Consider the following 16,487-nt stretch of genomic DNA (forward strand, 5'->3'; position numbering starts at 1 on the left):
TTTGTAATTCACCTATTTAGGATTAGAAATGAGAAATTTTATTGCCTTGGAAATTCTAATAACTATATTACTGTCCATTACATAAATAATTTATTCTTTCCCTGAGTCTCAGTGTATATAATTGGGGCTGGCATCATTTGCTTACAGAAGACAGAGTGTATGCTAGCTGACTTCTTTCAAAATCATTCCTTACTGTGACTTTACCTTTAGGAGTTTTGCCCATTATCCTGAGATACTGACAAAATACCATGTGGCTCATTCATTTTTTTTTTTTTTCCCGTTTGGTAAGTTTTGAGTATACTGAGAACAGAATATAAGTTTGAAAATACCTCATGGAAACATATATTTTGATATAACATTAGTCTTTTCTTCCTTAGCAATTCCCCAAAGATACAATCAATGAAGAAGTGATAGAACTTCTGAGCCCTTACTTTGAAATGGCTGACTACAACATCGAGACAGCGAAACGTGTGTGTGGGAATGTCGCTGGTCTTTGTTCCTGGACCAAAGCCATGGCTTCTTTCTTTTCGATAAACAAGGAGGTGCTGCCTCTGAAGGTAGAGTTCCCACAGAGAACTGAGTGACCCTTGCCTGGGGAGGCTCACCCGGTCTATATTTGTACAGTAGCCCGGGATCCTTTGCTTAGGGGGCAGTTGTCCTGTGATCCACTGGCAGAACCCAGGGCGTCTCTTCCTTCCTACTAATCCTATTCCTATCGAACTGTACGAGCCTTCAGGTCTGAACTGATGCTCTGCAAGGACACTGAGTCAATTGTGAGGTGCTGAATATATCCTCCACAGCATCAGTTTAAAAAATAAAACAGGATTTACCAATAGTGTTCAAGCCAAGAAATTCTATGAGAAAGGATCAAGACACAAACACTGGAGACCAAAAAGTTATTTAAAACTTGTCTTAGTTTAAGGCAGCCATTCCCTTCTCTTCTCTGTCCCTTGTCCCTTAGGAAAGAGTATCATCTGGTTTTTTTTTTTTTTTTGTTTAATGTGATTTTTGATAGTAGGCCTATATTTTCCTCTGAGTGGTTGAATTTGTAAGTATCATTTCTGCATAGTCTCTAACCTTTGAAAAGTTATTCAGTCTTTAGCAAATGGAGAAGTAAATAGATTAAAAATAAGTAACACAATAATACTGCTGTTCCAAAAACATTCCTTGTGGGTTGATTACATTGCTTTATTTTTATTTATCTTATTATTTTATTAATTTTTGGACAGAGAGAATGTGCACGCCAGGGCATTCAGCCACTGCAAATGAACTCCAGATGCATGTGCCACTTTAACTGTAACTGGAGAATTGAATCCTGGCTGTCGGGCTTTGCAAGAAAATGTCTAACCATTTAGCTATCTCTCCAGCCATATTTTATTCTTTTAAAAAAGACTTTATTTATTTATTTTTTAAAGTTTTTTTTGTTTATTTTTATGTATTTGAGAGCGACAGACAGAGAAAGAGTCAGAGAAAGAGAGAGAATGGGCACGTTTATTTCCAGAGAAAGAAAGAGAGACAGAGAGAACTGGAACACCAGGACCTCCCTGCCACTGTAAACTAACTTCAGATATATGTGCCAGTTTGTGCGTTTGGCTTTACATGGGTTCTGGGTAATTGAGTACAGGCTGTTAGCCTCTGTAAGCAAGCATCTTTAACCACTGACCCATCTCTCCAGCCCTTATTTTTTAATATAATTTTGATCTCTTATCATTATAAACTAAAATCTACCTACACTTTTAGCTACCCAGAAATTTTAATAGTTATGATAAAATGATTAAGATTTGTAGAAGAATTGGTACAGAATTGGCAATCCCAGTAAAATTTCTAATCAGGGACTCTCAAGTCCTTAGAGCAACTTAAAGGAGCAAAGACTCATTCAATTCAGAGAACTTTAGGGCAAACAATTGATGTCATACTGTCTGCAACAAAGACTGGGTTATTAGAGATTTGAGCATAGCTCCTAGGTGACATTCTGAAGTCATGCGGATTCTACCCTTGCCAAATGAGAAGTGCGGGACACTCTTCTTACATTCTTTCCCCAGTGTATGTGAGTGTGTGTTTCACCCTATGGGGAATTCAAGTTGGCTTTTGCTGTATGGTTTGTGTTGCATGGGAGCGGTCTGAAGAAGACTGAACGGAAACCATGGGATGGGAGCACCCCTCCCAGGCTCAGTAGAGCAATGGGCGCTCTTCTCCTCAGTTCAGCGCGTCCATAGGTCAGGGTTAGGACAGCCTGGAACAACGCAGGGAGGGAGGGAACACCGCACAAGGGAAAGCTCGTGTCCTTTCCTGGACCGTGGGCTACTGCTGACCAGTGCTCCTGGAAGAACCCTGCAATATCCTTATGAACACCCGGGGTCTTGGGCGATACAGTCTGGCACATCCCTCCTCTGTTAATGGGACCAGTCCTGTGTTTTTACATAATTTGCTGAATTCCTAGAAAAAAATATTCTAGGAAATAGTTTAAAGTTGGGTAATTTGTTATGAAGAAATTTCATTAGCAACTTTTGAGTTCTTCATTTAAAATAGTTTTTGTTTTGTTTTCTGAGTAAAACACTAGAAAAGTTTACAATCCTGGGCTGTGATAGTGTGAAATGATGTGTTCCTTCAGTTGCTTGATGCAGTGGCCTTGTTTTTCTTCAACTGTGATCCATACTGATGGCTGTAGCTCAGAGAATAACAGGAAAAATATTTTGTGAGACAATTTTTCTTAAAGTATAATTTTAAAGATGTGCTGGTCACTGTTCTTGGCCAATTATGGAACTTTGATATTTCTTATAAAGAGATGTTCTGCCAAATCTTGGAAGCTTGGGGTTTTCAATAGGAAAATAATTTATATCAACATATCAAAAATCTTTCCTTTTCATGCCTCCGTAAGAATATGGTAGAGGATAGAGTAGTGGATTAACTATGAAAAAGAGGAATTTGATGTCAAAAATTTAAGAATAGACATTCTGATGAGCATAGACTATTTTTTATACTCCTCCTTTTGAGAAGATTATTTTTGATTTAAGTTTTTATTTTTATATTACCAACATTCTTTTTTTCTTTTTTCTCAATTTTTATTAACATTTTCATGTTTATAAAAAAATATCCCATGGTAATACCCTCCCTCTCCCCCCACTTTCCCCTTTGAAATTCCATTCTCCATCATATCCTCTCCCCATCTCAATCATTCTACTTACATATATACAGTAACAACCTATTAAATACCCTCCTCCCTTCCTTTCTCTTCCCTTTATATCTCCTTTTTAACTTACTGGCCTCTGCTACTGAGTTTTTTCCTTCTCACACAGAAGCCCAATCACCTGTACCTAGGATCCACATATGAGAGAGAACATGTGTCGCTTGGCTTTCTGGGCCTGGGTTACCTCACTTAGTATAATCCTTTCCAGATCAATCCATTTTTCTGCAAGTTTCATAACTTCATTTTTCTTTACCGCTGAGTAGAACTCCATTGTATAAATGTGCCACATCTTCATTATCCACTCATCAGTTGAGGGACATCTAGGCTTTACCAACATTCTTTTGTTCAAATATTTTATTTATTTATTTATTTGAGAGGAGGGAGGGAGGGAGGGAGGGGGAGAGAGAGAGAGAGAGAGAGAGAGAGAGGGGCAGCCAGCCACTGCAAGCAAACACCAACACATGTGCCACCTTGTATATCTGGCTTATGTGGGCCATGGGGAATCAAGCTGAGGTCCTGTGGCTTTGAAGGCAAACACCTTAACTGCTAAGCCATCTCTCCAGCCCATATATTAGCAACATTCTTAAACCAGATTCTTTTAACTGGGCGTAGGAAAATGGATCAACTCTCTTTTACTTTCTTGAATAATTTCTTCTATCCTTTATTACTAACCAATACTGATGGATCCTGGTAGGATGTCTGTTTATAATACAGAGTCACCAATTTCAGTGGTTCAGTTTTCAAGCTTTGGATTTGTTAGTGTGTTAAGTACATGCTGTAAATGAATTTAGTCCGCCTAACTTGTGAGACAGCAGAATAGGACGTCATAGGCTACCGTAGTCCGTGTGCAGGGCGTCGCGTGTCTGTCATTGTGGCTGGTGGTTGGCTTTGGGCTGCAGCTCTCTGCCGTGTCTTGGGAGAACATTGTACTGTACAAGCCTCTGGCTGGAAAAAAAAAAAAAAAAGATTACAATTCAAAATTCAAGTACGGTTTCTACCAGACCAAGGTCTATTATTTTTATACCACCATAAAGTTGAAAAATCACATCAGTGTATGTCCAGAAGATATGAGTTCAGTTTTTCCTTCTGCTACAACTCAGTGCCACCGTGTTCCGTAACTTTTCTCTGTGTATTTAATGCTACATGGTTTTGCTCTGGGAGATGTGAACTTTGGGCCACATCTAGCCCACCTAACTATCTTTGTAGCTCCCGAAATGGTTTTAAAGTAAATGCTTAAGAGCTTTGATTTCCTTTTTTTTTTTTTCCCTTTTGACTCTCAAAGCCTAAAATATTTGCTACCTGGAACTTTGTAGGGTCACCTGCCGACCTCTGCTGCGGTGATGAGAGCTCTAGGGCCCACGGACACCTGGGTCGGGTTCTCAGCTAGGTCTGCTCTTAGTGCGGGTGGCAGTACCACCGCCAGTTCCCACGCGGACACGCCTTCCCTCACTCTGTGCTCCACACAGGCCAACTTGGCGGTGCAGGAAAATCGCCACGTCCTGGCCATGCAGGACCTGCAGACAGCCCAGGCGGAGCTGGACGAGAAGCAAGCGGAGCTCGACATGGTGCAGGCGGAGTATGAACAGGCCATGGCTGAAAAGCAGGTAATGGATATGTGTCATGGGAGGAGCCGTACCACCCTCCCCAGCTACTGTAAGCCTTCACTGCTGGTGTGTGTGTGTGCGTGCGTGCGCGTGCTGTGCGTGGTGTGTATATTCGCATGTGTGAATGTGGGTGGGGGTCTGAGGTCACTGGCTATATCATTCTCTATTTTTTGAGCAGATTCTCTCACTGCAACTAAAGCTCACTGACTTGACTAGACTCGCTAGCCAGTGAGCCCCAGTGACTGACTCTCTGTCTCTGCTCCCCAGGGCTGGCGTTCCAGGCCCATGCAGCCGTACCTGGCATGTTTATATGGGTGCTGGGAATCAAAGCTCAGGTCTTCACGCTTGCACGGCTAGCATTTGGCCCAGTATGCCGTGTCCTCGGCCTTTGTTTTGTTCTTAAGGGGCTTAGCTTTGACCGAGATTCAGTGAGTTTTGTACATGACGCATGCACAGCATGTGAGCCTTCCTGAGGCCTGGATCTGGTCTCTGACAGATAACAGGGAGATGTCAGGATACTGGCAGGAGTGACTTTCTCATTGCTGGGACACAACACCCAACCAGAAACCTCTTTCGGGGGGAGAGGGCTTATTTCAGACTTCAGTCTCCAGGGGAAGTTTTATCATGGCTGGCAAATCATGACAGGCCCAGAGCATGGAGTCTGGGTCACAGTTCCCGTGTCAGCGAAAAGGAACTAGAACAAAGGAGCTAGCTCGGAACACCCAGTGGTCTGGACTAATAAACCTGAAGGTCCATTCCCAGTGACACATCTCCTCCAGCAAGCCCTCACCTTCTCAAATTGCCACCAGCTTGGAACAAAGTATTCAAAACACACGAGCCTATGAGGGACATGTCAGTCATACCACCAGAGCGGCCTGCCAGGTAGCAGTTGGTTCTAGAACATAACTACCCCATCTCTTTACTCATGTGGATGATTGTAATTCCAGCGTCTACTATAGCATTGGTGTTAAGGCTCTCAAATCATCTCTTCCCACCTTACCTCACTTTATCTTTGAAACAATCTTGTAAGATAGGTGGGGCATGCACTTGTATTTTTTATTAAGCAACCAAGGCCCAGCGAAGCCAAAAGAAAGGATCCTGGTGAGCAGATCATGGTCATCTCATGACGATGGATGACTGTTATTGATCGTGGGTTTATCCCAATGACAGTGACCACCTTATTCTTTTCCACCTATGCAGGGTTTTGGAGTTTTGACCCCATTTAGAGTCTGTGTTCATACACTTGCCATTTAATAGCTTTTCATTTTTATTTTTACTAATTCCAGTTCCATTGGGATCTCCTTCCTTCTGAAAGTCAAAACGGATTTAATTCAGAGCTAATGAAGCATAAATTTCAGGGTGTCTCACTTGTGCAGTTGGCCATGAGCATTTGGCTAGCAGGGCGTTATAGGCTCTCTTATGGGAAGGGGAAGACAGTTGGGGATCCACATTTACGTATGTTAACATTCAGATAAGATGCCCAAAGTGACCATAGAGGCCAGGCACTGTGTTTCTATACCTCTAGTTTTTTTTTTTTTTAATTTATGATCACCCTCCCCCATTATAAATTTCTAAAAACTTACTCACTTTCGTATTTCAGTCCCCCCTCCAGGTTATGTAAGCTTTTAGCCCCACAACCTCTGTGCCCGACTGATAAGTAAATCCTTTATTTAGCAATTGCCTTGAAAGTTTTATGGAATTCGCTTCAGCTCCTGCTGGACTGGCTGACATCGCTGTCTGAAACTTTTCTGTGGTGCTACTACATTTCTTTCAGCATAGTTCTCAGAAAGAAAAAGGGAACTTTTCACAGATGTTATAAAAGTAACAGTACAGTGACTCCATGGATTTGTGTATTTACCCCCGTAAAATTCACTTATATGAGGAGAAAATTCACATTGCAATTTGAAAAGAGTCTACTCTAAAAATTATGAGTAAGGAGTATTAATTTATAACATTTGGGATACTCATTTGTATCCAGAAGCCTCCTGATTACACCATTATACTTTCTGAGCCAGGGGTGGTGGTGGTACATGCCTTTAATCCCAGCCCTCGGCAGCCTTTGTTAGAGGATCTTTGAGTTTGAGGCCAATCTGGCCCTACAGAGTGAGTTCCAGGTCAGCCTGGCCTAGAATGAGACCCTAAGAAAAACAAAAACAAAAAACACAAACAAACACCCCCACATTATACTTCTTTATGTTACTCTGTTTAAATCTGAACATTTTTGTTATCAATATTTTTTTGTGTGTGCTTGTTTTAGAGTTTCTGTTACTTGTCCTTTGAAACACTGGAACACCCAAGAAGTGAACTGCGGTTGTAAAAACGTGTACATAACTTTAAAACTTGAGTGTCAATACATGTCAGATTTCTGTAGTTAAAATGTTTTAGCCATGAGCCCGTTAGCCGTGGACATGACCTTCAGTCATTTTGGTTGGTCTTTTCTGTCCCTAGGTCTCCATGATTGTTCAGGGGCGCCTGGACCAACCAGAAGGGCTGTCGTCCCCAGTTCCCTGTGGTCGGACTGGCATAGGCCCTTGCATGAGCATTCTGCAATCCTCGCCACAGGACTCTCTGTACAGAGTTTGGCTTAGTGTTGAGCTTCCTCTGGCCTCCTGGAGAACTAGACAGCTCACTGTACAGTTAAAGAGAGAATACGGCTGAGGCCAGGTCCTGGGGAGTTCTTCCCCCAGGCTCCCTCTGTATTATCAGGCATTGACCTTTCCCCTTGCCAGTATTGTGGTAACCCCTGGCATCCTAGCTTTCAGAGAACGAAATCAGGAACGGAAGGCCTGACCATTTTCTTACTTGGCTGGATGGAAGTTAGGATGGAGCATTTAGGAAAAACAGATTGAATTAAGAATTCCTTTTATTTGTTTATTTTTTATTAGATATACCGAGAGGGAAAGACAGAATAGACGTTCCAGGGCCTTAGCCCCTGAAATTGAACTCCAGATGCCTGTGTCACCTAGTGGACTTGTACAGTCTTGCACTTGCCTTACCTTTGTGCGTCTGGTTTATGTGGGATCTAGAGAGTCGAACATGGCTCCATAAGCTTCACAGGCAAGTGCCTTAACCGCTGAGCCATCTCTTCAGCCCAAGAATGCCTTTTAAATGAAAAAAAATATTTTAAATAAATGGTGTGTAATCAAATATCACATAGCTGGCATCTTCTTGGTGGAAATCAGGTAGTTAGGGTGATATAAACGTGAGGATGTGCCTCACTATTGAGCTTTTAGTTATTTTTCATTAACTGTGGGGAAAATCTCAAAAGTAGATGACAAAAAGCTCTATGAAATATCTTGCTTTTGCAGAACACTGTATATTGTATTATTGTTACAACAGCAATCTATGTTCATTGCAGAAAATATCCCCGTAAAGGAATGGTACTTTGTTCTCTATTATTTTTTTCTAAATTTAATTTTATTTATTTGGAAGAGAGAGAGAGGTAGATAGAGAGGCAGGCACACACACACACATATATGTGGAGAGAGGAAGAGAAAGAGAGAAGGAGGGAGAGGGAGTGAGGGAGGGAGGGGAAGTGAATAGGCATGTCAGGGCCTTCAGCCACTGCAAATGAACTCCAGACACATGTGCCACGTTCTGCATCTGGCTTACTTGGGTCCCCGGAGAATTGGACCTGAATCCTTTGGCTTCACAAGCATATGCCTTAACCATTAATCCATCTCTCATGTCTTATTACTTCTTTTGAAATTAACTTTTATTAGCATGTATTAGTTATACATAATCATGTATGTCATTATGGCACATACACATACGTAAGCTATACGTTCACCTCCCCACACCCTCTCTCCTCCATCTTCGGGTGCTGATCTCACTAATTTTCCCATCTAGTCCCCCTTCTGTTTTCATAGTTTTCTTTGATGACCTGAGTTTAATTAGGGTTGCTTACTAGAGCATGGATGTGAGGTAACTTTCAAGCACGAGTAACTTAGCAGGTCTACATCACTTAAGAAATGTCTCTCTCGGGCTGGAGAGATGGCTTAGCGGTTAAGCGCCTGCCTGTGAAGCCTAAGGACCCCGGTTCGAGGCTCGGTTCCCCAGGTCCCACGTTAGCCAGATGCACAAGGGGGCGCACGCGTCTGGAGTTCATTTGCAAAGGCTGGAAGCCCTGGTGCGCCCATTCTCTCTCTCCCTCTATCTGTCTTTCTCTCTGTGTCTGTCATTCTCAAATAAATAAATAAATAAAAATTAAAAAAAAAAAGAAATATCTCTCTCTACCTTAGATCACATTAATTGCCAGTTTCATTTCATATCTAAGCCAGTTCTCCCATTTACATATATTTCAAAACCATTTAAAATATAACAGTTCATTTAGCACATGTTGTGTTATAAACTAACTTATCACTTTCATAAAATATGATCTACTTTCTTAGTTATAAAATTTTGCAAGACATCTTAAAATCAGTTCAGAGTATATATATTAGCTATACTATATTGATATACATGATATACTATATATATACATATGTATAGCATGATAATTTAAATAATGCTTTAAATAATCCCATAAATAAATGAACTGAAATAGTTTAACCTTCCCATACTATTTTGTATTCCCATTAAGATTAGCTTGAAGAACCTTCTACTTTTTAATATAAATGAACACCTAGTGACTGTTCATAGACACCTTTGTTCATGTTTATTTTATCCCATGAGTACAGCTGACCACTAGGAGAAGTCGTGGTTAAATGTAGAGGAGGAGAACCATTTGGGCTCGTAGGGTTATTCAGTGACACAGAGCCTGCCTAGCATGTTGAGACTCTGGATTCCATTACTAGTACCAGAGGGAAGAAGAGAAGTAGACTGAGCTTTGGGTACCAATAGTAGAAGGCCAGGTAAAGGCCTCTGGTTTTCCCAAAGAATAGCAGTAGAAATGGAAGTCCTGCTAAGTCAGGGTGCTGAGGTTTATGCAGGAGCCTCACGGTACCATGAGTTGAAGACAATCCAAGTTTCACCTGAAGCAATAGTAATAGCAGGCTTTAATATGAGATGAATTCCAAATTTATTTATTTATCTTTTGTTAAGGATATACATTTCTTTACATGTTTTGTATGTATGATACTAGCATGTATAACACTCCTGTATTTCTGTTCTGTTTTAAGGGAAATACTTAATGATACAAATTTCTATCTTCTCTCGGAATTAACCTGGGGAGGGTCTGTCTGCTATGCTCAGGGCTCCAAATGGAGGGATCCCTCTGAATTCCTTGGAAATAGATTAAGAGACAGGTTAGAGCTGGCTGAAATGAAGACGGAGCCTCTGCTACCTGTGAAATGTGCTTCCGCATGTCCCCAAACGCAGATGACGTATGGCTTATTGTTCCACTTTTGAGCTAGAGGCTGGATTTCTCTTAATTCTGGCCCTGCCCTTTCTCAGACTTTACTCGAAGATGCAGAGAGGTGCAGACATAAGATGCAGACAGCTTCCACACTCATCAGCGGCTTGGCAGGTGAAAAAGAACGATGGACAGAGCAAAGCAAGGAGTTTGCTGCACAAACGAAACGACTTGCAGGTCTGTAAACTCTTTCGTAATGAGACTGCCTGTTGACTGGGATAGGCCGTCAGGTTCCTTAAGCTTTCACCAAACAATACTTGTTTATTCCAAATTCTTATGTGTGTACTTATGTGGGCAGCCAGGTTAGAGGGCTGGATAGTGGTGTGGGTTTTGGTGTGTCCTGATTTGATGGGTGACGAATTACACCCCTTATTACCAGGTCACATTCAAGGGCATCTGAGTCCATGGGAATATTGATCGAAGGTGCTTTGGATGAAGGTCTTCAGAAGATGCCTGTCTCATGTGTGTGTGTGTGTGTGTGTGTGTGTGTGTGTGTGTGTGTGTGTTGGGAATGTGCATTTAGCATCCTCATAGGTGTGTAGGTGCATGTGTGTGCACTTGTTTGTGAGGTGTAACACTACTGGTGCCCATGTGCCTAGGCAGTGTGAGGAGATCAGAGGACAACCTCAGGTGTGCTTCTCTGTTTTCTACCTGGTCTGAGACAGAATTCACTGCTATGTATGCAGGCTAGCTGGCCCACAAACTTCAGTCCCACCTCTCCTCCTTCTGTAGGAGTGCTGGGAGTAACGACTTATGCTACCACATTTGGCTTTACATGGGTCCCAGGAATCCAAACTCAGGGTCTCATGGCTTCACAGCAAATATTTTACCCCCGAGACACCTCTCAGCTGTGGATTTCCATCCCCACACAAGTAACAGAAGCTCAGATGACCCTGTTCAAAAATGAATCAACCTCTTGCTTATTCACCAAGGCTATAGCATATGCTTATGACTTAATTATTTGTGACATTGAGCTAGAATAAGTGAATGAGTAGTTATCTTTTTTATTTTAACCTTTGATATGCTTCACAATGGGTCATGGAGGACTTGATGCTGTTTCTGACTTAGGGGATGTGTTGCTGGCTACAGCCTTCTTATCATATGCTGGGCCATTTAACCAAGAGTTTCGAGATCTGCTGTTAAATGATTGGAAGAAAGAAATGAAATCCCGTAACATTCCATTTGGAAGCGACCTGAATCTCAGTGACATGTTGATTGACGCCCCTACTGTTAGTGAATGGAACCTCCAAGGCCTGCCAAATGATGCCCTGTCGGTCCAGAATGGGATTATTGTCACAAAGGCATCACGCTACCCTTTGCTCATCGATCCGCAGACTCAGGGAAAGATGTGGATTAAAAATAAAGAAAGCCAAAATGAACTCCAGGTGATTTGTATTTGAGTATATTTATGTTACTGCTAAAGTTTTATTTCCCTAGATTACCAAGGACCCAAAAAGAAAGAAATATTTGAACGTCTTACAGATATTTTTCTGGTGATCCTAAGTAAAGCTGTAGCAGATAGAAGCTTCTTGCTAACAAGACATTTCCCTCACCTGCATTTGTGTTTGTCTCTACTAAAGCCACCACATTTCTCCTTGGGAGGGTGTGTGTGCACGCGCACGCAGGCACATGCATTCATATGTGTAGGACACTCCAGCTATTGCTTGGAAGTTAGAGGACAATTTGCAGGTGCCAATCCTCACCTTCCACCTAGTCTGAGGGAGAGCCTCATATGTTCACTGTGGTTGCACCAGGCTAGCTGGCCCCTGAGCTTCAAGTTTCTGGTGGTTTCTTTTGCCCACATGTATGGCTGGAATTATAATGCCGGCCACTGCATTAGGCTTTACACATGGGTGCTGGTGTCCACTGGCTACCTCCCCATCCTCTTTCCCCCTGAAGCCATCATTCAGTGGATTTAAGCTCCTATCTGTAAGGGCTTTAGTCTATCTTTCATCACCAGAAAAGGGCTCACATTACATGTGCAGTGCTTACCAAGACGTATCCTAGTCATGCCGTTATCGTTTGTCCTAACAGTGCTGGTGATGAGGACAGAGTAGAACTGCCATGCAGAACTGCATGTGAACTTTGCTAGGCAGGAATGTCCAGCTCCTGAAGGAACGGGTGGAAACAGCTTAACCTTTCTATGCCATTTCACCTAGCCTGTTCTCTAAAGTCAAGGGTTCCCACACCCATGTTTGTCTGTGCAGTACTGTCCAGACCTCCTGTGATGTCTGTGCATTGAACCATGAGCTTGCCTATCAAGAATAACCTTGCAATCCCATTTGTAGATCACATCTCTCAACCACAAATACTTCCGAAACCACTTGGAGGACAGCCTTTCTCTCGGACGGCCTTTGCTGATAGAGGATGTTGGCGAGGAACTAGATCCGGCTCTGGATAATGTGTTGGAAAGGAACTTCATTAAAAGTGGATCGACCTTTAAGGCAGGCAAAACGTATTCTTAGCAACGTGTAGAATAATTGTGAGAGACCAGGTAGATGGTACACACAGTTCTCTCAGTAGGCAGCAAGATGGAGTCAGTGAGGAGGCAATTTTCTTTCCGGCTGTTCTTGAGTGGGGGCTAAATGACGGAACAGCAATGCTGTTGGGCATCTCTACTTTTGCAGCGAAGAGGCTGTTATTAGAACAGAATGACTGAGCAAGAGCAGCTTAAGGAAGGAGAGAGCTTCTTTCTGTCTTACAATCTTAAGGTTGTGTCCATTGTGACAGACAGGGCTGGGAGCTGGGGTCACGCTGTCACCTCAATGGGAAAGCAGTACAGAGAGATGAAAGCTGGTGCTCAGCGAGCTTCTCACTTCCGTACAGCCCAGGATCCCTGGCCCACAGTGAAGGTGGGTCTTCCCATCTCAGTTAAGATAATCCAATCTACACAATTCCTAACACCCATGCCAAGGGAAACCAGAACTTAACTATCACAGAGTCTGACCCCTTTTTTCATGATTTTTATTAGCATGCCTTAATTATACATAGTGGGGTTCATCATGACAGCTCCATATACATACATAGGGTGCCGATCCCTCTCCTTCTGCCTTTCTGTCTGTTCATTTTGACCACTGGTGACCTTCAGACGCTTCTATGGTTATTTCATGCTATATACTCAATTGTCCTCCCTCCTTCCTTCCTTTCCTCTTTCCCTGCCATCCTAGTGGCTCAAAACTCTGTGAGTACATAATGACCATCTATTTTATCATTATTTTTGTATTGAAATTATCTCCTGCTACAGAACTGATCAAAGCAATATTTGGTGCAATGAGAACAGGACATGCTTAGGCATACATATCACACTCTTGTGACTTCTAACTTTATTTTTCTGCACAAGGTGAAAGTTGGTGACAAGGAAGTGGATGTTATGGATGGGTTTAAACTCTATATCACCACCAAACTTCCCAATCCAGCCTACACCCCGGAAATAAGTGCTCGAACCTCCATAATTGATTTCACTGTCACCATGAAAGGTTTGGAGGATCAGTTACTGGGGAGAGTCATCCTCACAGAGAAGCAGGTAGGTGAGGCAAGGTCAACATTTTCTGCATTGCATTGTATCTTTCACTGATAAAGATAATGAGAAAGTTGTCAATGTGTTGACCTTTCCCTTTTGATTCCTCTGCTGTTCCTGTTAATAAGCCACAGTCATATAGTTGGAAGTTGCTTTAGGAGCCTTTAACCCAGATTCATAAATTCACATTGATTCTCCAATATTTCTTTTTTAGGTAAAAGAAACTACTAACCAATTATCTACTCATATATTTCATATATTTTCATAAGTTAGGTATATCATTGTTTACTTTCTATACATTGATAACATATGAGTATGTCCATCTCATTTCCTATGATTATTTTGGTTTGAATGCATTAAATTTTTCTGAACAGTTTATTGTGAGTTCTACTCACCTGTGGGTTTCAGTTTTCTAATACACCTTGGTTTCTTCCTTTCATTTGCTTGTGGTGGTTTTAGAATGTAAGAACAGTAAAGTAACCAGCGACATCCATGCGTGTGTCATGGGTCTGGTGTGAGAATTTAGTAGCGTTTAATCAGGTGCCCTCTGGAGGCTGCTGGCTTAGGGAAACTCTGGAAGCATGCCTCAGGGTCATCCTTTACCTCCATTTCATGGGAATAAGTGAGTGCTCAGTGAAAATGGATCAAGGATTAACAGCTTTCTTGTTCTGAGTCAGCATTTCCTCTAGGGAACGTGGGTGGCTTGGGTAAAGAAATGTGGAGGATTTAATGAGACTGCGTGAACTCCTGGCGTTGCTACAGACTTTCTCTTAGGTTCCATAGCAACGAGGAGGTTTGCTTACTTTATGGCCTCCTCTCTGCTGACCCCAAGATGTGTTTGGTGAAGGCCATTGGCACAACTCTGACTGCGCACCCCTGCATGCTTTCTGTACGTGTGCCAGGCTGGTACTTCTCGTTCTAGCTGTGGAAAGGAGGGAGAAATGCGCGTCTCTGTTGTCGTCCCATCTGTCTTCTCTCCCCCTCTCTCTCTCTCTCTCTCTCTCTCTCTCTCTCTCTCTCTCTCTCTCTCTCTCTCTCTCTTCCCTTTCCCCTGGATTTTCTGTATTCTCAAGTTATAGCATCTGAACGATAGCCACAAATTTGGAAGTTGATTTAGAAGCCTTTAATCCACTTCATAAATTCACACGGGTGGTTGGCCCCAGTGAGGCTGATTCATTGCCGTAGTTCATACCACAGACTAGCTGTTGAGGGATTAATGGCCTTCGTCATATGTATGTGTTTGCTGTCGGGTCCTGAGTTAAGTCTCATATGGGCGGTTGGGGAGGCTTCATATTTCCGTACCATTACTTCAGGAAGAACTGGGTTTTTGTTTATAAGAATGTGCTGCTGAAGAAGTGGGAATCCGGATGGTCTTTGGGCCGGCATCTGTCATGGTTACCTTAGGCTCTCCTTCCTTCCTTCCTTCCTTCCTTCCTTCCTTCCTTCCTTCCTTCCTTCCTTCCTTCCTTCCTTCCTTCCTTCCTTCCTTCTTTCTTTCTTTCTTTCTTTCTTTCTTTCTTTCTTTCTTTCTTTCTTTCTTTCTCCCCCCTCCCTCCCTCCCTCTCTCCCTCCCTCCCTCCCTCCCTCTCTTTCTTTCTTTCTTTCTTTCTTTTTGTTTTTTTGAGGTGGGGTCACACTCTAGCTCAGGCTGACCTGTAATTCACTCTGTAGTCTCAGGGTGGTCTCCAACTCACTGCAGTCCTCCTACCTCTGCCTCCCAAGTGTTGGAATTAAAGGCATGTGTCACTATACCCGGCTTCTTAGGCTCTGTTTTTACCTGGAGCTTTGGCTTCAGGGAGCTAAGGGCCCTGGTTGCAGTTTGCTTGATGTACTTGTCCTTGCTTTTTTTTATATTGAGTGGGACATTAATATGATTTCTCCAGAAGAAATAATTTGGCCTGCCAGATATTAGTTGTAATAAAACAAAGCAAACCCAACAACCAAAGCACCGCCAGCACTCATCTGTGCTTGAAGGGGCTAAGGGAGCAAGGAGCGTTCTCAACTCCCGTGAAGGAGCGTTCTCAACTCCCGTGAAGGAGCGTTCTCAACTCCCGTGAAGGGATTTTGGCTATCCTTACAAAACCAGTGTGGCTTCAAGGCCAGCCTCTGTCTTCCTTCTTAGGAAAAGTGAGTATCTTGAGAAAATCACTCCCTTTCTGTTGCCTCATTATGAGAATCATTCCACATTCACAGTAACCAGCTCTTTCTAACAGCACGGCCAGAGAAGCATGGCAATCATTCTACAATTCAACATCTATCTTTCACTTATTTGTTTCCAAAGTGAAGTGTCATGGTGAAAGAAATGAACTGCTGGTCTTACTTCTGATAGATTTTAAATGGACTGGCTCCTCTAAGAGTTGAACTTATTGGGTACAACACCTCTTCTTGTCATCATAAATTTTGGGTTACTCTTATGGATGAATCTTCTTAGCCTGGATAGTGCTCAGTGGGTCTGAATTGATCACTGATTATTTGGTGTCATTTCCTATTCACCCCATTTAAAATAGTCATATTTCTGTGCTTTATATACACAGTGTCATACATTTTTTTTTTCAAGTCTGAAGTACTCATTTGAATTCAGTGGTAGTGCAATGTCTCTGCTATGGCCACTTTTGGGGTAACTGCAGGTGGAAGGTAAAAATATAAACTTTTGTGGAGCCAGTATATGCGCATCTGTGCAGGGGGACTTCTGTTGGCAGCCAGGCAGATCCCACAGCACAGAGGCTGACATTGGAGCGCTCTGGAGAAATGAGAGGCCTGAAAGAAATTGTCACTGTCTTCAGTCAAGATGACTCACACATCCACTGGTCACTGATTCAGTTCTGA

General features: G+C 42.5%; 1 protein-coding gene across 1 annotated transcript in view; it reads left to right on the forward strand.

The window, feature by feature from the left end:
- The window catches only part of Dnah5 (dynein axonemal heavy chain 5), a 247,680-nt gene that overhangs the window by 186,481 nt on the left and 44,712 nt on the right, over positions 1 to 16,487 (forward strand). The window contains exons 60-65 of the mRNA XM_045132474.1: positions 378 to 557; positions 4,654 to 4,791; positions 10,186 to 10,321; positions 11,213 to 11,529; positions 12,433 to 12,588; positions 13,485 to 13,667. Coding sequence (XP_044988409.1) covers positions 378 to 557; positions 4,654 to 4,791; positions 10,186 to 10,321; positions 11,213 to 11,529; positions 12,433 to 12,588; positions 13,485 to 13,667 — 1,110 coding nt within the window. The remainder of the gene's footprint in view (positions 1 to 377; positions 558 to 4,653; positions 4,792 to 10,185; positions 10,322 to 11,212; positions 11,530 to 12,432; positions 12,589 to 13,484; positions 13,668 to 16,487) is intronic.

This window comes from Jaculus jaculus, chromosome 13 (genome assembly GCF_020740685.1).
Source record: "Jaculus jaculus isolate mJacJac1 chromosome 13, mJacJac1.mat.Y.cur, whole genome shotgun sequence".
Classification (NCBI taxonomy): domain Eukaryota; kingdom Metazoa; phylum Chordata; class Mammalia; order Rodentia; family Dipodidae; genus Jaculus; species Jaculus jaculus.